Source organism: Erpetoichthys calabaricus, chromosome 9 (assembly GCF_900747795.2).
Source record: "Erpetoichthys calabaricus chromosome 9, fErpCal1.3, whole genome shotgun sequence".
NCBI lineage: Eukaryota > Metazoa > Chordata > Cladistia > Polypteriformes > Polypteridae > Erpetoichthys > Erpetoichthys calabaricus.
The window spans coordinates 89,529,860-89,554,947 of NC_041402.2; the positions used below are offsets into that span (position 1 = coordinate 89,529,860).

Sequence of the window (25,088 nt, forward strand, 5' to 3'; positions counted from 1 at the left end):
AACTGCAGTGGATGCATAATAGCTCAACAAAAACTATAACACATATTAAAGACAAAGAGGTGCCTGTCTTCTCATGTTGGGGCTTATCAACTCATTCTTTTGTCTTTAATTCATATGACCAATTAAATTTCCCCTTCTGGGTTAATAAAGTTTACATTGAGCTTTTAACATTTTAACACCGTGTCTCAGGTGTGAAGAAAATGCTCCTGTTGTTTCACCATTACATTTACTAACAGTACAGAAATTGCGATAGATAGATAGATAGATAGATAGATAGATAGATAGATAGATAGATAGATAGATAGATAGATACTTTATTAATCCCAAGGGAAATTCACATACTCCAGCAGCAGCATATTATTAAAAAATAATATTAAATTAAAGAGTGATAAAAATGCAGATATAACAGACAATAACTTTGTATAATGTAAACATTTACCCCCCCAGTGGAACTGAAGAGTTGCATAGTTTGGGGGAGGAACGATCTCCTCAGTCTGTCAGTGGAGCAGGACAGTGACAGCAGGCTGCTGCTGAAGCTGCTCCTCTGTCTGGAGATGATACTGTTCAGTGGATGTAGTGGATTCTCCATGATTGACAGGAGCCTGCTTGGCGCCCATTGCTCTGCCACGGATGTCAAACTGTCCAGCTCCGTGCCTACAATAGAGCCTGCCTTCCTCACCAGTTTGTCCAGGCGTGAAGTGTCCCTCTTCTTTATGCTGCTTCCCCAGCACACCACCGCGTGGAAGAGGGCACTCGCCACAACCATCTGATAGAACATCTGCAGCAGATGTTGAAGGACGCCAGCCTTCTAAGGAAGTATAGTTGGCTCTGTCCTCTCTTGCGCGGAGCATCAGTATTGGCAGTCCAGTCCAATTTATCATCCAGCTGCACTCCCAGGTATTTATAGGTCTGCACCCTCTGCACAGTGTCACTTCTGATGATCATGGGGTCCATGAGGGGCCTGATCCTCCTAAAATCCACCACCAGCTCCTTGGTTTTGCTGGTGTTCAGTTGTAGGTGACTTGAGTCGCAACCATTTAACAAAGTCCTTGATTAGGTTCCTATACTCCTCCTCCTGCCCACTCCTGATGCAGCCCACAATAGCAGTGTTGTCAGCGAACTTTTGCAGGTGGCAGGACTCCGAGTTGTATTGGAAGTGCAATGTATATAGGCTGAACAGGACCAGAGAAAGTACAGTCCTCTGTGGCTCTCCTGTGTTGCTGACCACAATGTCAGACCTGCAGTTCCCGAGACACACATACTGAGGTCTGTCTGTAAGATAGTCCACGATCCATGCCACCAGGTATGAATCTACTCCCATCTCTGTCAGCTTGTCCCTAAGGAGCAGAGGTTGGATGGTGTTGAAGGCGCTAGAGAACTCCAGAAACAATTCTTACAGCACCACTGCCACTGTCCAAGTGAGAAAGGGATCGGCGTAGCATATAGATGATGGCATCCTCCACTCCCACCTTCTCCTGGTATGCAAACTGCAGAGGGTTGAGGGCGTGGCGGACCTGTGGCCTTAGTTAGTGAAGCAGCAGCCGCAATGTCAATTATCTTAAAAAGGTAATTCTTTAAAGGACAGTTGCAATCTGGAGGACATACAGTGCATCCGAAAAGTATTCACAGCGCATCACTTTTTCCACATTTTGTTATGTTACAGCCTTATTCCAAAATGGATTATATTCATTTTTTTCCTCAGAATTCTACACACAACACCCCATAATGACAACGTGAAAAAAGTTTACTTGAGGTTTTTGCAAATTTATTAATAATAAAAAAGAGAAATCACATGTACATAAGTATTCACAGCCTTTGCTCAATACTTTGTTGATGCACCTTTGGCAGCAATTACAGCCTCAAGTCTTTTTGAATATGATGCCACAAGCTTGGCACACCTATCCTTGGCCAGTTTCGCCCATTCCTCTTTGCAGCACCTCTCAAGCTCCATCAGGTTGGATGGACAGCCATTTTAAGATCTCTCCAGAGATGTTCAATCGGAATCAAGTCTGGGCTCTGGCTGGGCCACTCAAGGACATTCACAGAGTTGTCCTGAAGCCACTCCTTTGATATCTTGGCTGTGTGCTTAGGGTCGTTGTCCTGCTGAAAAGATGAACCATTGTCCCAGTCTGAGGTCAAGAGCGTTCTGGAGCAGGTTTTCATCCAGGATGTCTCTGTACATTGCTGCAGTCATCTGTCCCTTTATTCTGACTAGTCTCCCAGTTCCTGCCGCTGATAAACATCCCCACAGCGTGATGCTGCCACCACCATGCTTCACTGTAGGGATGGTATTGGCCTGGTGATGAGCAGTGTCTGGTTTCCTCCAAACGTGATGCCTGGCATTCACACCAAAAGTTCAATCTTTGTCTCATCAGACCAGAGAATTTTCTTTCTCATGGTCTGAGAGTCCTTCAGGTGCCTTTTGGCAAACTCCAGACGGGCTGCCATGTGCCTTTTACTAAGGAGTGGCTTCCGTCTGGCCACTCTACCATACAGACCTGATTGGTGGATTGTTGCAGAGATGGTTGTCCTTCTGGAAGGTTCTCCTCTCTCCACAGAGGACCTCTGGAGCTCTGACAGAGAGACCATCGCGTTCTTGGTCACCTCCCTGACTAAGGCTCTTCTCCCCCGATCGCTCAGTTTAGATGGCCAGCCAGCTCTAGGAAGAGTCCTGGTGGTTTTGAACTTCTTCCACTTACAGATGATGGAGGCCACTGTGCTCATTGGGACCTTCAAAGCAGCAGAAATTTTTCTGTAACCTTCCCCAGATTTGTGCCTCGAGGCAATCCTGTCCTGGAGGTCTACAGACAATTCCTTTGACTTCATACTTGGTTTGTGCTCTGACATGAACTGTCAACTGTGGGAATTTATATACAGTAGACAGGTGTGTGCCTTTCCAAATCATGTCCAATCAACTGAATTTACCACATGTGGACTCCAATTAAGCTGCAGGAACATCTCAAAGGTGATCAGGGGAAACAGGATGCACCTGAGCTCAATTTTGAGCTTCATGGCAAAGGCTGTGAATACTTATGTACATGTGCTTTCTCAATTTTTTTATTTTTAATAAATTTGCAAAAATCTCAAGTAAACTTTTTCACGTTGTCATTATGGGGTGTTGTGTGTAGGATTCTGAGGAAAAAAATGAATTTAATCCATTTTGGAATAAGGCTGTAACATAACAAAATGTGGAAAAAGTGATACGCTGTATGTTGAGCAGTTCCTTTTGTAATGCTTAAAGCCCATCTTTAGCTATTGAACACATGGTACATTTTGCCAAAATTAATTTATTAAATTCTATCTAATGAGAAATGTTTTTTGACACATGAATAAACTATAAGAAATGCCCAATTTGTGTAACATTTAAAAACACTTTCTTTTAGGAAGATGTACAACACCACTTGTGCCCAAGTAAATGTGTGTTATTTAAAACCTTTTTTATAAGAAGAACAGTTTCTTTATAATCAAATATCAGTAAGTACACAAGCTCATATAACAGAGTATGCAATAAAGTGGTACACACAAATCAATAATATGCATAATAGTTGCTATTTGATGCTTGTGGGCCTAAAATTCACAGTCAAGCAAAAATTGTTATTCGTGTTGTAACTATACACCGTTACTTTATGTAGAATTCACATAATCCATAATGGGTTAATATCTTTTACAAAATTATATGAATTCTTCGTTATTTCGAGCTGGCAGAGATTCTGTAACATAAAACCTTACAGTTACCAAATCATTATGTTTGAAGGGGTGTGGGAATTTATAAGTATATTGCAGTCAAGAAGCTGCCTGTAAAGACTTTGGGAGAGTGCAGGGAACGGTTAGTTATTCACAGTTTAATCTAATTATCTCAGCTTGAAGCAGATCTGTATTTTTAGGGTAAAAGTAATTTTTGGCTAAATTGAAGCTGATATCTATAATATTACATTTTCTGCTTTAATGTATTGATTTTCTGTCCACAAATTCATTCTGGATCTTGCTTAAGACAGAACAGGTCCAGGGATATACTATTGCATGTAGTCTATTTATCAAGCATATCATAACGTTGGTTGCAGAGATGTATGAAATGATGAAACATATGCATTTGGTGTCTTTGCTTTCTAGCCACAACAAGGTAAACGCTACACAATATCCGAATTTGCACAATGTCCCTTCAGTTGCTGAAACTTAAATCTTGCCATCTTACTGATGTTGTTATTTTTTTCTCAGTAGTATGTCTCTTTTTAATGTCTTTTTTTTCACATGTATACCCCTTAAGTTGTCTAATCATGATAGATGCATCCAGAATCAATGAGCGCTCAAGTCCCTTCTATAAAATAAAATAAAACAGTGTAGTATATGTATATAACCTATACAGTACACATTCTTCTGTATATTTTTAAGGCATATCTGGACTACTTCTAATAACCAATACAATGTAAATACTATTTGTAAATAGATGCTAAACAGTTCTGTATTGTTAAGGGAATAATGACAAGAAAAAAAGTCTGTACATCTTCAGTATCAATGCAACAGTAGCACATAGCATACGTTAACAGCAACCTAACATTTTCTTTCTTTCAACACTTATAGATTGCTTTTGTTTAATCATCTGAAAGAGAAATGCCTACAATTAAACACATAAAATTTAAAATGCAAATCCATATAGAAAATGTAATTATTACTAGAATAAATAGAAATGTATTCTTTCTCTCTCTCACACACACTGTGTTAACACTCCGATTGCAGACATTGACACTTTAGAGGATACTCAGTAATACTGTAATGACCCAGATGGTGCTGGAGACAGAGGAATGGCATTACCCTGTTTACTGTGATTGCTAGTAAGTGGCCCCAAAGTGTAGTGTTTGGCATTTTCAGTGCAGCACTGTGTTCTGACATGCTGCTCAGGTCTTTAGTGGCACCACACGCTCCCAGCTGCTTTGTCTCTTTGTAACCTCTGCTGCCTGGATTGACCTTACTACTTGGTCAGAGGCATCCTGCATTTCATACTGTTCCCCCGACTGTTTTTGAGGAAGCCCAAGCTCTGTATCTAAATGTAAGACCTGGCAAATGTTTGGCCAGATGGTTAGTTTCATCCGCGAATGTGGAGTCCACGGATATGAGGGATCTGTGGTGTTCTGCTTAAATGTACCCTATTTTGTACTTCCTAGTATGGGCCCAGTTATGGACTGGCATCCCATCTGAGATGGTTTCTACCTTTTGCTCGATATTACTGGAATAGGCTTTGTGTTCTCACAGCCTTGAATTAGTTTTAGATGGCTTCACAATAGAATATTATGTTATGTTTTTACTATTTTAATAATATCAGTATACTCGATTAGTTGAATGGAGAAAACTGATATTATCGAACATAACAGTTTTTTTTGTTGCAAATTTGTCCTTTAGCTTTTTTTTTTAACACCTCATTCTTAGTATTATGTCCCCCAAAAAATTAGAAAGTTAACATTTTAAAAATAAATGCATGTCGTGCATTTAAAAACCTTGTCGAAATGCTATTTGGGAGAAAAGAGTAGTGTACTTGGAGGTTTGGAAAAAGTTTTAATGGTTTTTACTAACTGTGAATGCTGCATTGTGCCTAGTTTCAAAAGAAATGTGTATAAAGGTATACTTTATGTCAAGGTTTGAGAGAACTTTGTTTACTTTGCCAGGTAGTGAAAGGCCTTACTTTTTCTGGATGACCTATTCTGCCTCAGCTTTACTTTACTTTCGTTGTTTATTTTGGCTAAAATAATATGCTGTTTTTCTGTTCAAAAAATGAAACTACTCTTAAGACTTATTTTGTGCTACTAGCTATAAATGCATGAACAAGTAACTGAAGTAAAAGTTACTTAAAACTGTTCACACAACCCCACCCAAACACAAATGAAAAGAGCACCATTTTAAATGATTTCAAATAATTTAAAACTGCTACTGTCTAACTTTGTACGGAATGATTTTAAAATACAAAAAAAATATAAAAAGTGTTCTTTACCCCTTACTCAATTAGTTAAAGCTCCTGTTGTTAAACTAGTTATATGGTAAATTTTATTTTTTAGACAGATTCCTTTAGTATTAGGGTATTGTATTGTGTTAGTCATTAATGAGAAGTCAAGCAAAATTACACCTTTAATTGGCTAACTGAATAGAATATGCCAAGTTTTAAGGCAGCTAAGCCCCCTCCTTTGATATCTTCCCTGAAGAAGGGACCTTAGCTGCCCCGAAAGCTTACATAGTGTAATCTGTTCAGTTAGCCAATAAAAGGTGTAATTTTGCTTGACTTCTCATTGCAGACAGATTCTTAGAAATGTCCAGCGGTAATGCAGTGAAGTACAGCTATAGAACTATACATTTATTAAAATCTTTCAAAAATATTATTTTTTATTTTCAATTAGTTTTTGAAGTTTTCAATGGTTGATTTTAACGTTTTCTCATACATGCTTGCCAGAGGAGCAAATGTGGCAGCAGTGTCTGCAAAGCAGGAGTAAATTCCAAAATGTAATTTAGGTTTGTAGCAGGTTGCAAACAAGTACACTCCCACTGAGAATCTTTACTGTTCAAATGCTTATATTTACACTTATTTATTTGACTACTTGACTTCTTGTTTAAAGTAACTTACATTTTTTTTTGGGAAAGTTTAAAGTTTATGATCTTATTCACTTAGGCAATACTACCTAATTTAATTCTTGGATACCGGGCCCAGTTTTAAATATATGAAAACATACGTCCTGCTGTGGTGTATCACCTGCTTATCATTTCCAAAGATGACTCTAATTAAATTTTTGTCGTATGTTTGAATTTCTTCTGTTAAATATATACCTTTAAATGAAACAACAAATTCTTTTCCTGTTCAATTTTTTAGCCTGTGGCAATTTATTATGTTGGAAAAAATGTGTGTTTTTTATAATATGATTTTGTAATTCATATGTCCTCAGAAAAATCACTATTAAAATCTTAATTTTTAACTGCTGTTATTTAACTGTATGTACTATGTTTAGCATTTCAGCAAGGTCTTGTACAGCCTGTATTATATTCAATGTTTGTTAAATTCATTTGAAAATTGAAATTAATATCTGTGTGATGATTCAGGTTATTAATTCACATCCTGAATGTGTTTAGTGCTCTAAAAACATTTTATATAAAAAAGAACATTATCATTATTCATTAAATTTATAAAACATAAAATCTGTTATATACCGACCATTCATTAACTTTTCTAATCTCAAGCGTTAAAAGTTCCCAGTCATGAATTTAAAAGTATTTTCACATCTTAGTTTTATTGGGGTTAGATTGTCTAAGTCTTAATTCTGACTATGGTAAGAAGACCAGTGGGATTCGAATTTTGATTCAGAAAAAAAATCCCACCTCATAGGTACAGAGATAATACATGTTTAATATATATGCATGTGAATAATGAATATACCATGAAACATTTTTTACACTAATTTCCAATATGAGTTTTTATGAGATTTATGATGTCAGGAGATTTTAACTGTGTAATAAGCCCTTTTTTGTATAGGTCAGCAGCAGTTCCTGTTTAAAGTGCCTTGATAACTTCATGTTTTATCAAGGAAGACAAGTTGATGGACCCATTGGAAGTTTCTCCACCTATACTGGAAACTGGAAACTGGAAACAGTATTCCTTTTTTTCACTGGTGCATTATAGTTGCTCCTAAATTGATTACCTTGAGACAGTGTTCCATTTTTCTTGCCTGTGAATCATACTTGCTTATAAATTAATTTCTTCTTTGTTGGTAATAATTTGCATTCTCTAAAATATTGCAACTATGAAATATCTACAATGCATTGCTGGAAAGTTATCTTACTGTAACAGAAAGAATCGTTACCCACGCTTTGAAACTCAAGGGAGAAAGTGATCTAATGTTATCTAAAACTAGAAAACAAAATACTTTTTTCTTTTAGGAAATGATCCAAAGCTTTTTCATGATTTGGCAAGAATGCCTGAATGCTGTTCTAGAATATACAAGCTGAGCACTTCTTAAATTCTTTTATGTCTCTATATGCATTACTTGAGTAACTACCCCATATTGGCCACACTTTTTGCCTAGCTCTTTGAATTGGCAGGGGAGAAGTATTAAATTTGACTTACTGCAGTTAAATTTACAGCATATATGTTTAGAATGTAGTATTGATTGTATTTTAACTGAGCTGTGTTGTACTTATTGTAATGTGATTTATAAGCTCACTAAAATTTAAACAAAACATTAATCATATTCCCTTAACTAAAGTACAACAAATGATGCACATTTCTTTTTCTCATAATTTATAAAAAAGACAATTATGCTAATACTGTTTAAATCCCACTGGAAGACAAGCCTCTTTTTAAATGTAATATTTTGCACATAATTATTTAACAGAGCCTGGTTAAAAAAAAAAAAGGAATTTATAGAGTAGCAGATTGCCTGGCTAAAAATATTAAAAGAAAACTCCAGCAAAAGAAAAATGACTGCTTTTACCCTAAGGGGCCTCCTGCTCCTTACAAGAACTTGAAAAGCTTCATTGTTTTAAAGCAGGTTTATATGGTGACAAAAACTTGGTAATGTTAATCCCTGAAGGCAAGATAAGTCTGTGATGTGTCTTGAATTAACAGTATTTGGTGGAAAAGGCCCTTTGTTAGAAAGAGTTAACCCTGAACAGAACAGATGTTGGGCAGTTTAAGTTTTCATGTTTCTGAAAGACACAACAGTGCTTACTTTCGTTTTGAAGTTTGCATTTTAATGGAGAGGGAAGAATTGTCTCTTCTGTCTCTTCTGTTTCCAACGTGCATAGTCTTAACAAATTGTCAAAAATGTGTAAACAGCAACATGCTGTTTTTTCTTGAAACAAAATATTTTCATCTATAGAATAGGATATGTAGCCAATATATAGTCTGCACTTTTAGAGATGATGCAAGGATGAATGTTATCTGTTGAAAGTTGTCTTGTTTTGGTTTGTGTAAAAGCAGAGTATCATTTAGCATTTGAAATTATGTTGAATTTATAGAAGTAACACAGTGCACTTCAGAATGACTTTCTAGTTTGTGCTCGAGTGATAGCAGGTATCAAATGTGGATTCAGACAAATGTTTGCTATGGACTTTTACCTTAACATCACATCAGGAAGGAAAGGGCTGATATAGAATCTTTCAATAATTGGCTACATTTTGCACTGTGCTAAAAATAATGTACAGTAGCTTGTTGGAGTTGTAGCTGAATGTTTATAATTTCATGGCTGTAGGTAATCCCTACAGGGCAGTACACTTGAGGGTAAAGATTTGAGCATTTTTAACAATGTAAAATGTAAATACACTAATTAAAACACTGTTAAATATTTAAAGTTCAATGATGAAAAACCATGAAAGGATGCATTAATATTATGTCATGCTAATTTTTTTTATTATAGAAACCGCAAGAGTATAAGTTTATTAAAAAATGATTTTTTATTACTATTAGTTATAGTATGTAACAATCTTAAATGGTAGTGGTTTATTATATAACAAATTTTGCACTAGTAACCATCTAAACTAGCAGTTGTTATTACTATCCTATAAAATATAAAACAGTTTTTCTTTTTTGCAGAATACATACTCTATTCATCTTTTTTGAACAGAGGCCCATTTACAAATGTTTAACTTGATTTCATTGAAAAAAATGTACTTCGCTTATTTGCAAAGAAATAAACTATTTATTTAGCTTCAGAAAGGCAGGCCTTAAAAGGTGAAGACCCCTTCTAATGTAGGAGTCAGAGGTTGGGTTCTGAGTGAAGTTCTTTGTCCAGAGTCTTGTGAGTAGGTCTGTTTTCAGGGATGAAGACTTCCTGAGGTGCAGTTTGTTAAACCTCAATGTTGTAACACTCTTTGAAAGATTCTTTTTCAGTCAAGGCATCACTTTTTCCTTTCTAGTCTCTTTTTTCTTGGGTAATATAATATTATACTGTTATAACCAAATTTGTGTTTGTTACAAGAATGGTAAAGTTATATTTAACAATAAATCAGTTTATTAATATTAATCAATATCATTAATAAAGTTAAATCATTTTGGTTAGTTATCTTTGTTTCCAAAGATAATTTAATTTATGTTTAATAGGCACCAGATTTAATTAAAACTTTAAAAACTCAGCTTTCCAATTTTATTCATTCAATTATATACTCTTCTGATTCTTGAATTATATGCTCTTCTGATTCATTTTAAACATTTTTACATAAAGACTGATATTACTGCAATCATGCCAGATGATTATAAATACCATACCTACATGAAAATGTATTATAAATACTGTAAATACAAAATAAAATGTTCGACTTTTTGTCCCAGTTTTACATGTACAGATATCTATGCTGTTTATCATGATCTTTCTATTGCAATTCAAAAGAGAAAAAAAGTATGTTTGTCATTATATAGGTGGTACATTTCCAAGTTAATGTTTTAAATTTACCAATATCATATCTGATAATATTTTGTAAACCCTAAAAAGTGCTATACTTGTAAATTTATGACAGATCATTGTAGTCTGTGGTTGTTTTGGATAAATTATAAGATGGTTTTGTGTCATTGCACTAGGCATACATTGTTCTGCGATACCAAGGACTGTAGTGTGATTGACCTCCAAAGCCTCTATAGCCAGTCTCTATTGGCAGATATTGTGCATACCCCCCCCTGCTTCTGGCCCTCATCTACTAGTTATACGTATCTGGCCCTCTTTCTCTCATATCCCTCCCCCATCTGGCCTTTGCAGGAAAATGCAAGTTTCTCAATTTAGAGTAAAAAGTCAGGTGTTTATTTTCAGACTGATATAATCTAATGGAGCTTATGCAGGGGCACATGTCTGGAACTATGCCTAAAATGATTTTCAGTCCATTGCAGAATTTAATGCCACCATCCGAGTGACAGAAATTAACCTAAAACTTGTATCCTTGGGTTAACTCCAGGAAAAGAAGAGACCTCTGAGGAACATTTCTTATAAACACAGGCATGGATTCAAACAGAAATCCTAGGAACTGGGAGGCAACAGCACTCTGCTGAACTAACCTCCCCGCACATGCTTACACACACAAGCACACACTCTTTGGGGTTGTTGTCTTTGAATTTTTGTTAGCCACCTCTCAAGATTAAATTTACTTGAGTAATAAGTATTAAGTGCCACTACGTCCTCTCAGATGATGCATACTGCATAAAGTAGACAGTTATTTAAAATATACACACATATATATGAAATTATAATATGTTTCTTTGCTAGTCATGCAAAAACAGCTGAATGATTTTCATGAAAGTTGCATGCTTCTCCATTCTTGCTCCAAAGCTTTGAAATAATCCCCCTTTATCTATTTGAATGGCAATCAGTTTACTTGTGTTTGGGTGTCTTTTGGAAACATAATCTTTTATGAAATGTTTTGGATAAGCTTAGTTTTTTCCCTGCAGGGTAGTTGCTGTTGCACTGAAAAAGAGTTAAGGATACTGATTTTTGTAGTATTTTAACTTCACGTATAATTAGGTACTTGTTCTAATTCCTTTGTGCTTGTTTTTTATCTTGTTCTCTGATGCTTGCACCTTTAATCTTTTATTTAACTGGCTTTGTAAGTCACTTTGTATAAAGGTGTCTGCTAAATAAATAACATTAATAATATGACGTATCAGAGAAAAGGGTTGTAATGGAGGTGGACTGTCTAAAACCCTGAGACCTAAGTCAGCAGGAGAGCACTGGGGCTGATGGGAGGACACTGTTATCAAGTTCTGTTCTGGCAAAACTGAGATCTTAACTAAGGCAGCTGATACAGCTTTTACTGTCTTGCCAGATTAGAATTTTTGTCTAAGATTACATCTTTTTGTGTCATCATGGATGGTGTTTAGTAATGTTGAATTTCCAAAAGACAGTATTTCCCTGCTTATTTTCATCTGAGAAATGTACAGGTGCAAAAGGGGTGTAAAGTGTTTCTAAACACTTAAGGAGCAATATTCCTTTCTTTCACCTATTAAAATACTTTTAAAGCTCAAACACCCTTTTTAATCATTTTCACAGTTCCAAAATCAAGTGTGTATACAAAGTTTAGCAAAACTGTATGCAAAAGGAAGCTCAGCTGTTTCACCATTATGTTATTTTGTAATGTGATGTCATACATAACCAAAGAACCCAGATTTGGGCTACGAAACAAGGACAGTAGTGGCCTGCTCCATGCTGGTCAAATATGCAGGTAGGAATTTCATTGCATTTTGTGCACATGACAATAACTCTGAAATGAACTGATGACGCTACATTTTTTATTAGAGCAAATGCATATTTTGCAGTTCATATTTTCACAAGCATAGTACCAGTTCTTTCAAACTCACATTGACTCCTACACTCATCATAAAGCTGAACAGCAGAGAAAACACACAACACCTGCGGCAACATGTCATTCACATTTATCACTCATCCATTAATATCTCCAAATACCAGTGCATAATATGATGCTACAAAAATGGATTTTCCCCTTCCATCAGGTTATTTTTAAAACAGGTTACATTTATTTTTAAAACGTGCAATGTGCTCTCTGCACACTTGACGCACATATACATGTCTAATTGAGTTTTTTTAGGAGACATTTCGACTATAGATGGTTCATTGTAAACAGGAGCTTGCTCTCTGTTGGACCAGGTTAACAAGAGCATCTTAGATCTTTTCAGTTCAACCTCACCGCCCCTACTTTGAGTGCCACCTTTCTGAGCCATTGGATTGGTTTATGAGATCCTCAGTGAGTCATCCAGTTTTTTCCACCTATTTTTAAGTAAAATTCACTCATGGTTTCTCCAGATGTATATTATACGTCTGGCATCAGCAAGACTAGCATAGCGGTGCGAAGTGTGATATAGATAAGCCACGATGAAACAGAATGAAATGTGATTTTTAAGGGCATGCCAAGTGACTGTTCAGAATATGATAGAAAAAGAAAGACACATTTTTTCTTAACGGTAGATATTTATTCAAGTCCACTTTATGATGAAGATCTTATTAGATTTTGATGAGATCTGTAGTAATTTTATATGAACGTTGAATAAATCAACCTTGAATCATCTTTTTAACATTATGGAATACCACCAATGGTGCCGTCCTCTGTAATTATTGAACAAGACATCCAGTTTATTTATGTGAGATTAAACATCTATTTGTGAAACCACACTAATCCAGAAAATACAAAGAAGTTGCGTTCACAGGTCTAAGCTAGTAAGGAGTTAATAGCAATTATGGAGTCTGATCATACTACACAAAAAGAATACTAATGAAAAAAGAGAAATTGATAGTTTTTTGAGTGGCAGTATAAATGACAGATGGGACACTTGCATTTCAGCCAACATTGACAAAAGGTTTAAAGTATTGCTTTTTACCTTAACCCATTATAGAAATATGTCCAGGTAATACCCATTACTTCGGCTAGTTATTGCTATTAATACAATATGTGCATGTGTGTGTGTGGTTACATCAGGCTTACATTGTTGAGAAACATTAAGCAGAACACAGCATATGATATTTTTATTTAATAAGAATTAACAATGTAGAATTTGTTATGTGCTGATTTTCACCTGAGGTTAGATTTATTTAAGTTTATGACTGGGTGAGGACTAGAGACTGTTTGTCACATCCTGATATGAAAAAACAAACCTAATCGAATGGTGATTTTTGTATGGGGCAGTGCATAATCACATATATTTATTTACAAACGATCATCTTATCTTATTTTGTCACTCTGCTTTTCCTGGTGAGTGTAATGGTTTCAGCAGGCCAGCCAAGTCAGCCCAGACTTCTCTGTTCCCAGCTACAGGTTCCAGCTGTTCCTGGAGAATTCCCATGCGTTCCCAAGCCTGTTAAGGAATATACTCCCTCCAGTTAATCCTGGATCTGCATATGCAGAGGAGCTGCCTGGGGGACATCCTTAAAACATGCCCAAATGACCTTAACTCTCTCCTCTCTGTCTTGAGGGCTAGTGACTCTGCTCGGAGCCTCTCCTGAATTAATCAGCTTTTTATCGTGTCACAAAGTGTCAGCCCAGCAGCCCTGCCAAAACATCTCATTTTTGCCACTTTTAAATTTAAACTCATTGTTTCAATCATTGCCCATAACTCATTACCATAGGTGAGGAGAGGGGTTTAGGTCAAGTGGTAAAATGTGAGATTTGTAATTAGACCAAGCTCCTGCTTTAACACCATGGACCAGTATATATAGCACCTGCAGAACTGCTGCCAACTGTCCAATCTCTAGCTCCATGGAATTCCAGGGCACACTCATGAACACATCCATGCTTGGACAATTTATAATCAACAGCAAACTTGGCTGGATAATTGCACAAACCCATTGTAAATACATAAATGGCACCATAAGCAATCCAGCTAGGATATGAAGTATAGTGTAGACACTATTAGGTGGCAGTAATGCCCATTTTATTTTAAGGTGCACAGTGCTGCAGTGATTAGTACCAAAGCTTCTCTCTTTTGCTTCCGGAGTCCTGTGCCTGGACATATCACTTCTAAAGCTTGCACATTTCCTCTACATATCTGTTGTTTTTTCTCCAGATAGTCTGGTTATGTGATAATTTAATTCTTGACTGCAAATAGTCCTTGCGTGCATGCATGTGTGCAGTATGCAAAAGGGGACTGTCTCCCACATTGCAACCAGTACATCCATGATTGGCCTTAACCCTTCATGACACTGAATTGGGAGACTAGGGTTTGAGTATATTTTGTTATTTTAGAAAGTTTATTTTTATAGTATTCTTTCTATTCTGTCTTAGAATTACCTAATTTTAACCATTTTGTACTGTCGCGAGATCAGAAATTGGAAATAATAGGTGTTAAGAGTGTAGAATCTAATAATCAAGTGTGCTTAATAGTGAGAAAGTATTACAGAGTAACTATTAGCATTATGTAGTAATATCAAATATACCTTATCCCTCAATTTTAAAACAATCATGATGATCTTAATCAGTGTGTGAATGCATCTTTGGAAAAATGTTGGTGCTTTTTTACAATAACTAAAGTTGGGATTGCATCCAAAACGTTTTTCCTTTTTTCTTTGCTGTTTACAATTTTTCAATTACCTTACATTTTCCTAAATCTAAAACATCATACACAAACACTTAACAAGTTGTATTTTAAGTTATTAATATTTTGGATTTATATTTGTTTTGCAAATAACATTTTGTTAGGAAAACATATATGGGATACAACTTGAATGATAGAAGTTTAGTCAAACCTTCTGCAAATACAGTTTTTAAATTAGAATTTTCACTTTAGCTTAGTATTTAGCAATTGTTTAGTTTGCTTCTTTGAGTTTAGCAATTCATTTTATAGGAGTATGATGCCAGAACCTTGGAGGACTTATATTGAATATAATTTCCTACCCATTTGTTTTTTTTAACAGCAAGCTGTCTGGAAAAAAGGTAATGCGATAATTTTTAGAGCATATTGCTCCTAATTGGTTGCAGATTTAAACCTCTGGAAATATTTTTTACCATATTGTTACAATAAATGCCAGTATTATGTGATACCAAATTAGAACTTCAAAACATGCTTTATTTAGGCTGCTTTGGCAAAGTACATAAGCTGTTTAACTTGATTTTTGTGTTTTGCAAAATTGTTTAGAAATCTGTGGATCGTTGTTTTTGGAGTCCCATGCCTGGACATCTTCTTTATAAAGTTTGCACATTTAATATGTTCATTTTCTTCTTCTTTGCAATTATCTTAACAAAGTGATTTTTGTTGTTCTTTTATTATAGATGGGAACAGAGAGTCCATCCCAATGGACGAGTATACTATGTTGATCATAACACAAGGACCACCACCTGGGAAAGACCTCTACCTCCTGGGTAAATTCAAGTTTTAAATTCCTATGATTTGATTTAAATGATTAATTGTTTAAATATAGCCTACAATTTTCATAATGATGGATAATTACTGGATATGAGGTGAGGTGTGTTATTTTGTAAAATCATTAACTCTCAATATACTTATAGTTAAGAAAAGACTCTTAAAACCCAAATAATCTGTCAACTCTAATTCACCTGAGTGTCCCCAATAATATCACATTAAAATTTGCTCTTATATTTCAACAAGATGTATTCTTAAATTCTTATTATTGAGCATTTAAGCATAATGTTTATGGATTTTTGGCCTTTACAGAACTCCTAAGGGATTTTGAAAATTTCTGCAAGATTTCCTAGGAGGTCAATGTTTGACAGACCTGTGCAACATGATTGCATGTGAAAGCAGGATTTCAGCAGACTATAAAAGAAATGTGCTTTTTTCAGTGTGTTCCATTGGAGTGTAGGCCATATCACTTGATCTGTCTTTTTGGATCAGTTAATGTTGGTGGCTGAGAGATTTGTTAATGAAAGAATAAGGGATCAGGTGAAAGTTAGTGAAATGCACTGTGGTTTGATGTCTGCAAAGGAAGCAACACATATGATTGTTGTTGTCAGGCAAATACGGGAAAATCATCTGGCAAAGGGAAAGAAGAATTTACGTGAGAGTTTTAGGGTTCATTCTCATGGCAAGATGAAGAACTTGGTAATACAGAAAGAACAGAGTACAAGCATTGCATCTTTGGATGGGAAATTTTGTCTAAAGTATACCCAAGGCAAAGTACAACTTGAAACACACTGCAATGCTAAGTCATATGCCTATCTTAAAACTCTCTCAGATAGAACTAAATTTAAACATTCTACCAGTGGAATTTGTAGTACTACCACTGCTTTTAATATCCTCTGCAGTATGACACTATTAGCATGTAGACATATTTTGTTCAGCTGTAAGAATTCATAACCCTGCTATTGACCTTGCACTCAGTGTTTGCTGGCATAGGTTCCAGTTTCCCCATGACCCTGCTTTGGATAAGTAGGTTTAGAAAATGGATGGATGGAAGAATCTCAGTTCCCCTTATATAACTTGTTGGAAAAGCCATGTACTATATTCTCAGAACTGGGGGAAAAATTTTAATTCTTCCTAAGGAGATCTATTCAAAACTATTACAATGCATGGCACGAATTCATTAATATAATTATAAAATAAGCTTAATTTTCTTACTTTACTTGATATTTAATATATATACAGTGTATATATTGTAAAAGGCGCTATATAGCGCCCGACCCGGCACAGACTCAGGCAGAGGCACGTACTTAAATAAAAGCTTCTTTATTTTATCTTCAGCCGTGGGGCACGCCTTCCCCGTGTCCCACAGGCCCAACACAGTCCCAAAAGCACTTTAATATATAGCACAACAAACCACACTTCTTCTCTCCACCTCAGCACCACCACCACTCCTCCTCAGGCTTCGTTCTCCTTCCTCCCAACTCTGGCTCTCTCGAGTGGTGGTGGCTGGCCTTTTTATACCCCACCCGGATGTAGTCCAGGTGCTTGGTCACCTGGGCCTAATTGCACTTCTGGGTGGGGCTGAGGAATTGACCAGCCGGGCTGGTAAGTCCACGCAGCTCCCCCTGGCGGCCATCCAAGCCCCCAACCAGGCTCTGGAGGACTCCATGTCCCATGGAGCCTTGCGCCAGGTTGGGGAATCATCGTCCACCAGGGAGGCTGCCACCAAGCGTCCCGGGGGAGGTACTGAGCTGCCCATGCGGGCTCCCCCAGAATGGATGCAGTAGGGGCATCCCTGCCGGGCATGGGACCCGGCTGTCCTTCACATGGCCCCTCCCTCAGATGAGGCTTCCGGGGCTCATCGGCCTGCCCCGTGAGGGCCGGTCCTCTCCAGGATAGGGAGTCGGCATTCTTGGCTTCGTTCCTGCGGCCTGTGAAAATATAATCAACAGGTCTGGGGATGCTGCCCCGACGTCCTTGCCACTCGGACGTCCTCCCTGGACAACACCTCCAGACGTGGCCACTGCGGCCGCAGTTATAGCACGTCCGACCCCCTCCAGTTCGACCCTTGCGGGCGTGGAAGCAGGCAGGAAACTCCTGCCCCATAGCCCGCTCTGAGGAGGGCTTGCGACGGTTCCGCCCCTCTGCAGCGTAGCCCTCCTGCTGCGTTAAACCAACGGGCTCACGCTGCACCATGTTAGGAGTCCCCGACCTCTTTGTCCGGGTCCTCCTCTTTCTTTGGGGTGCACTGGCGGTCTGAGTCCCCTTATGGGAAGAAGGGAGACCCCGTGCCGTCTGCACCCCTTTAGACGGCCGTAAGACAGGCGCGGGCAGTCGGGGCGGAGTTGTTTGGCAGCTGATATTCACCAACTGCCTCCCCGCCTGCTCTTCTGCCACGCCGTCTGTCATCACAGCAACGTCTTGTGTTGAGGACGGAGCGACCTGGCAAGCAGTACTAATCATCACTGCTGCCGCTGCGCACCGCCCTCCTTCCTGTTCGAGGCGTCACCTACCTGCGTCCTGCAGGCTGGAGGGTGACGACCCACCTGTCCGAAGCCAATCAAACAGTGCTCCGCACGGGCCGCCGAGCTTCTTCTCCAGCCCCTCCTTTGACTCCTGCAGGACCTGAAAGATTTTAAACAAAGACTGCAGGGCGAGGACAACGGATTGTACCTCCCCTGTAGCCCAGGAAAAGTTAATAGTTTCGGTCGGCGGTGGACTCGGGCTCCCCTTGTCCCCTTCCACCGACCGCGAGCCATCAAGGCCCTGCGGCATCTCCGCAGGCCCGTTCGGGTAAGCTAGAGGCTCGGGGAGAAGGTCCGTCGGCCCCGCCTGCAGCCTTTCCTCGGCGGGCAACTGACACACGCCCTCCCCCACTTCACCTGTTTCCGAAAGGAGCTCCTGCTCCTTGAGCGGCGACACCACGCTGGGAAGCTCGTCCGGGCTCTCCTCCCCCAGCCGATCCATCAGGGCGAAGAGAAGACACGGCTCTGCCTCGGTCACTGCTGAGCGGACTCCACCATCCCTCCATGGACAGATATCGTCCGGCCGCCACCGGCTGCTTTGCGGCTCGTCACCTAGGAGGCAGGCTGACGCGAATGCGGGATACCCTTCCCGCAGCCCCTTCCCCTTTCGGCCCGTCACCTACCTCCGGCTGCAACCCGGTGTGCTGGAGGGCATGGCAGTGTCTGGCGGCTGTCTTCTGTGACCGCCCGGCTTTCTTCTTCCCCATTGTGAGCGGTGCCTTTAGAAGCTCTCAGTAGCGCTCCCGCTGTGCTGCACGTGCCGGCTTGCGGCCGCTGCCGCGTGTGCGCGCTTCGCCCCTCTCCGGCGCTGTGCTGGCTTGCCATTCCCGGCTCCCGCTGCGTGTGTGCGCTTCGTTGCGCTGTGCTGTCCTCTCTGGGCCGTGCCTGCTTGCTTGTAGCTGCGACGGGAGCGCGCTCTCCGTGCAGCTAAGTCGAGCACGTGCCTCGCGCTGTTGAAGGTTGCTATGCCGGGTCTCTGCACAAAATTAATTGCAGGTTCTGGTCCAAATGGACGGACCGGGATCCTGCCTACTACGCCACTTGTAAAAGGCGCTATATAGCGCCCGACCCGGCACAGACTCAGGCAGAGGCACGTACTTAAATAAAAGCTTCTTTATTTTATCTTCAGCCGTGGGGCACGCCTTCCCCGTGTCCCACAGGCCCAACACAGTCCCAAAAGCACTTTAATATATACAGTGGAACCTCGAGATACGATCACCTCTGTATACGAGAAATTCAAAATACGAGGAAAGTATGAGTGAAAAATTCAGATCTAAATACGAGCATTGGTTCGCGTAACGAGCCACGAGCCAGGCTGTGGGTATAGCTCGCGGCTTAGCGAGGGGGCGTGGTAGCAGTTGCGAGCCGCGATCTGCGGTGTCTGCGTTTCTCACTTAAGTGCACAGGTGGGAAACTGCCCACATCCATGATTGTTCCTGTGGCTGATGGGCTGCAGCTGCCATGTCCTCCCCGCATATATAGAGAAGCGCGAGCCGGTTAAGGGGGAGAAAAAGTAAAAGAAAAGAGAGAGAGAGAGTGCGCGAGCGCAGGCGGGCAGGGTGAGTGAGTGACTGCAGGCTCGCGTGTAGCTGAACAGTGAGCTGAACAGGCGAGCCAAACAGCTGAAGCAGGACGGTGTAGAGAAGGTCAGCTGCATTAAGAGTGTCTCGCCTGTTGCAGAGCCCGCAGGTGAGACGCTAACAGAGAAGAAGCACCGGGGATTGTCATCTGTTTTTTAAAGACGGCATCCTTTTGACGTTTTAACCTCGTGTTAAAGGATTGTTATTCTTGTGTATTTTAAACCTCCACTTCACAACTGTTTTAAGGATTATTTATTTAAAGATTTATTGAATACTCTACTGCACTTTGGACACCTGTTTTGATTCTTTTAATAATCAGTTATATTATTTACCAGTGTTATTTATTAAAGGTAGACTACAGTATATATAATTTATCAGTGTTATTTGTTAGGAAAATTGATTTTTATGTTAATATATTTGGGGTGCAGAACGGATTAACTGGATTTCCATTATTTTCAATGGGGAAGTTTGTTCTAGATACGAGAAATTCGCTATACAAGCTCAGTGCTGGAACGAATTAAACTCGTATCTAGAGGTTCCACTGTATATATATATCGTCCACCAGGGAGGCTGCCACCAAGCGTCCCGGGGGAGGTACTGAGCTGCCCATGCTGGCTCCCCCGGAATGGATGCAGTAGGGGCGTCCCTGCCGGGCATGGGACCCGGCTGTCCTTCACAATATATATATATATATATATATATATAATATGGGCAGCACGGTGGCACAGTCCCTAGTGTGTGCTTGGTGTGTGGGTGTCTGAGTGTGTGTGTGTGTGTGCACGCACACCCTGCGGTGGGCTGGAGCCCTGCTCGGGGTTTGTCTCCTGCCTTGCACCCTGTGTTGGCTGGGATTAGCTCCAGCAGACCCCCGTGACCCTGTAGTTAGGATATAGCGGGTTGGATAATGGATGGATATATATGATATATACAGATAAAGACATATATGTATATATATATATATAACTATTTAAGATGCGGCTCTCTATTCATATTGCTCTTTTTTTCCCATTAAGGAGCTAGTTGCATACTTTACTTTGTTAGTGTATTTTGTTGTAAAATATTTTTTGAGTAAAGGTGGTGGGGATCCAAGGTGTGGAGTCAGACCACATCCAACTTCTTTCCAGTCTCACTGCATGGGGCAGAGTCAAACTAAAAATACATGGGGTGCCTCCCATATTCCTGGCAATTGCTTATTTTATTCTTTTTCTCCTGTTAGACTATTTCATACAGAAGGTCTGAACTGCATGATGGAAAAAAAATATTTTGCACACCATATAATTATGTATAGTTAATTATTTAGTATGCACCACATAGTACATGTAAAGGTGTTTTTTCCCATCAGATGTTTGAGCACTGAATTTTAACAGGTAGAGTTGAATCTGATATGACTCCTACCCCCATTTCACCAGCCGCACTTTTGGTTTAGCAGTGAGGACTTGCTTGGTTATGTGGGAAAGATAAATTAGACTTTTGGGTGTATTGTACAAATAACTCCATGCTTTCTAGACAGTTGGCTCCATAATTCTCTTCTGTGTTGCATAATACTAATAGTTAACTTTCCTTTTGCTGAACTATTAGCCTAATGAATACTGCATAAACAGATTAATTGGCTAGGGCCTGAACTTCAGCATGGGATTGCTGGAATCATGTCAATAATTTTTAAAACTCCTACATAGTTTAATTTAATAAAGCAAGCAAATTCTGTTGCTCTTCTAAGGTAAAAAACACCTTTATTGTGGCCATTTTTATCCCATTGCAGAACTGGTTTAGAAATAGAAATGTGTGATTTCTGCATGCCTTGAAAGCACAATGATCTAACCAATAAGCTGTGACTTGCAGGCATTTAACTTGTAGTATCATGCACTTGAATGAGAGAATTGGAAAGGATAACAAGATCAAATTCACATTCAACCCCAAAATGTAATGGATAGGACTGCAGTTATCCATCCAGCAATCTATCCATTTTCCAACTGGCATAGCTGTTCTGTTTAGAGTTGTGGGGAGCAAGTGCCAGTTTTAGCGTCACAGGGTGTTAGGAAGTAAAAATCAAGTTTTAAACTGTATGGCAATCTGTGTAGCTGTGAGTAGTCTACAGTTTAATTACAAAGTAAAATTAATTAAGCTAGTGTTCTAAAAATTCATATTGGCCTGACATAAATGTGACTTAGCTGTTATTTTAAATACAAGGCAACCTAGTCATGCAGCAAGTAATACACTAACAGGTGTTCATAATCGTAATGCAGTTAGTAGAGCTTGTAAAACAGCATATTTCATTGCTAAAAAAACAACAACTTTTTTGTACTCACTGTAATGTTCATAAGTATAACTGAAATGTGTTAAACATAATGAGGTGATGTACACTGGATCCAGAACTAATCATAACATTTTCTGAGGTGTCTAAGTGGTTGGAGACTCCGCATGTTTGAGGAAAATAAAATCAATGCCGGCTGCCTAAACTTTTTGTCTGTTTAAACTAAAGTAATTTTGATTATTTTCAGACTTATTTGAAAAAGAACATCCTTTTCCTATGGTGTTAAAGTTATGACTATTCTTTACTTATAAGACACTTTTATCTAAGGAACTTAACAATCAACACTGAACAAAATTTAACATACAGTACACGAAGTGTAATACTTTATATAGGTACTTCCATGTATACATGAAAAAATCGGACTCAAAGAAACATTAGAGCTGCGTTACAATGAATAAGGTTAGTATGACTGCTGAGATCCAGGTCTAGCAGAGGGAGAAAGTCTAATCAATCAGGTTACTTTGTAAATAGGTGTGTTTTCAATGGATGCCTGAACATGAATATATTTAGAGTATTTATGATAGTTATGTGAATCATATTCCACAGCTTAGGATTCAGAACTGAAATGCACCATCAAATATTAGCTTTTTAAGTGAGAGGGTACATCAGTCTGAAACAGAAAAAGACTTTGTGAAGGCTAGTAAGAACAGAACAGAGACTGTAAATATTAAGAAAACAGAGACATGCAGGTTAAAATTTTGGGATTTGAATCTCTCCAGTGGAAGATCAAAGAAAACAAGTGTGTATAAAATTAGTAAGAGCAAATACCATCTAAGCAGCTGCATTGGATGTGTAGAGGTTTATATTTGCAGAAGTCTAGTCTGACAGAAAAAAAACTTGAATGTTGAGTTGCATAGGTGGTTAACAAAAGCTGAATCCTGTGAATATTGCAAAGCAAGGAAACAACAGGAATAGGTCACTAAAGATATTTGTTGACATTCTGATGTTGGGAAGGTGACATTGTCAAGGATGATGCTTCCTGAAAGATCCATGGATGGAGAGGTAGAAGGCAAGAACAAGATATCAGACTTGGAGAGATTAACTTTAGGATGTTAGTTCAACCTTGATGGGATGCCAGTGAGGCAGTAGGAGTTATGGCTTGATATTAGCAGGTAAAAGAAGAAAACTGAAAAAATAGCCATCAGTTGTTAGAAACATCATGAGAAGAAATAAGGGTGCTTAAGGAACGTATACAGTGAATTCAGAAAGTATTCAGACCCCTTCAGTTTCTGCACACTTTATTGTGTTATCCATCTAAAATTAAATCTACAAATTGACCATTTTTGTTGTCTGCATAATGCAGTGGTGATGGACCGGTTGACAGATGAGATTAGGCAGGTGTCTTCATGGATTATGACATTTGCAGATGACATTGTAATCTGTGGTGAGAGAGTAGGGAGCAGGTTGAGGAGACCCTAGAGTGGTGGAGATATGCCTTAGAGAGGAGAGGAATGAAGGTCAGTAGGAACAAGACACAATACTTGTATGTATTAGAGGGAGGTAAGAGGAATGGTGAGGATGCAGGGAGCAGAGCTGGTGAAGGTGGATGAATTTAAATACTTGGGGTCAATAGTACAGAGTAACAAGTAGTGTAGAATAGAGGTGAAAAAGAGTGTTCAGGCCAGTTGGAGTGGGTAGAGAAGAGTGTCAGGAGTGATTTGTGACAGATGGGTATCAGCAAGAGTGAAAAAGAAGGTTTACAGGACTGTAGTGAGACCAGATATTTTATATAGGTTGGAGATGGCGGCACTGACCAAAAACAGGAGACAGAGCTGGAGGTGACAGAGTTAAGGTTGTTAAGATTTGCATTGGGTGTGACCAGGATGGAAAGGATTAGAAATGGGTATATTAGAGGGTCAGCTCAGGTTGAACGGTTTGGAGACAGTCAGAGAGGTGAGATTGCTTTAGGTTGGACATGTACAGAGTAGAGATGTTGGGTATTTAGAGATAAGGATGCTAAGGATACACTTTCCATGTAAAAGGAAAAGAGGAAGGCCGAAGGGAAGGTTTATGGATGTGGTGAGAGAGGATATGCAGGTGGTGGGTGTAACAGAGCAAGATGCAGAGGACAGGAAGATATGGAAATGGGAGCAGCCAAAAGAAGAAGAAGAAATTGGCTATTTTTGCCTATCATTCTACACTGCAAAAGCCATAATGACAAAGTGAAAACGTTTTCAGAAAGGTTTGCAAATTTATTAGAAATCAAAAATGAAATCTCTCTGTATATATTTAATTCAGTACTTTGTTAACACCCCTTTGGCAGCAATTATAGCTTTGAATCTTATTGGTTTAGCCCCTACAAGTTTTTCAGACCTGGATTTGGCCAGTTTATACTTATACTTCCAGGCAGGTCCTCTCAAGTTCTGTAAACTTCTAAACTCTATGTAAACATTTCGTGTATATATGTGTTTGTGTGTATATATAATATATATATATATATATATATATATATATATTGCTAGTGATTAGTCCCTTCAGCTGTTTCCCATGCGCACGTGTGTGACAAGCTCCCCCCCCGCCCCCTCCCCCCTTAGCCCAGACCCATCGGGTCGGGCGGACCTGTCTGAGAGGTCGTGGACTCAAGAGAGAGCATCAGCATTGGCATGGAGAGAACCCTTACGGTGAACAAACAAAAACTTATACAGTTGGAGGTCAAGAAACTACCTAGTGACCCGTGGATTTGATTCTTTGTGAAGGGCCATCCACTGGAGAGGTGCATGGTCTATCACCAGAGTAAATTCATGGCCCAAGAGCTAGTATCTCAACTGCCGCATACCTGGTCTCCCGATTAAGCAGTTTCCGGCTCAGGTACATGACGGGGTGTTCATCACCATCATTGCTTTGGCTCATCACGG

At 39.2% G+C, this 25,088-nt stretch overlaps 1 protein-coding gene across 1 annotated transcript in view; it reads left to right on the plus strand.

The window, feature by feature from the left end:
* The window catches only part of wwp2 (WW domain containing E3 ubiquitin protein ligase 2), a 174,071-nt gene that overhangs the window by 88,006 nt on the left and 60,977 nt on the right, over positions 1-25,088 (plus strand). Inside the window, exon 7 of the mRNA XM_028809863.2 lies at positions 15,727-15,816. Coding sequence (XP_028665696.1) covers positions 15,727-15,816 — 90 coding nt within the window. The remainder of the gene's footprint in view (positions 1-15,726; positions 15,817-25,088) is intronic.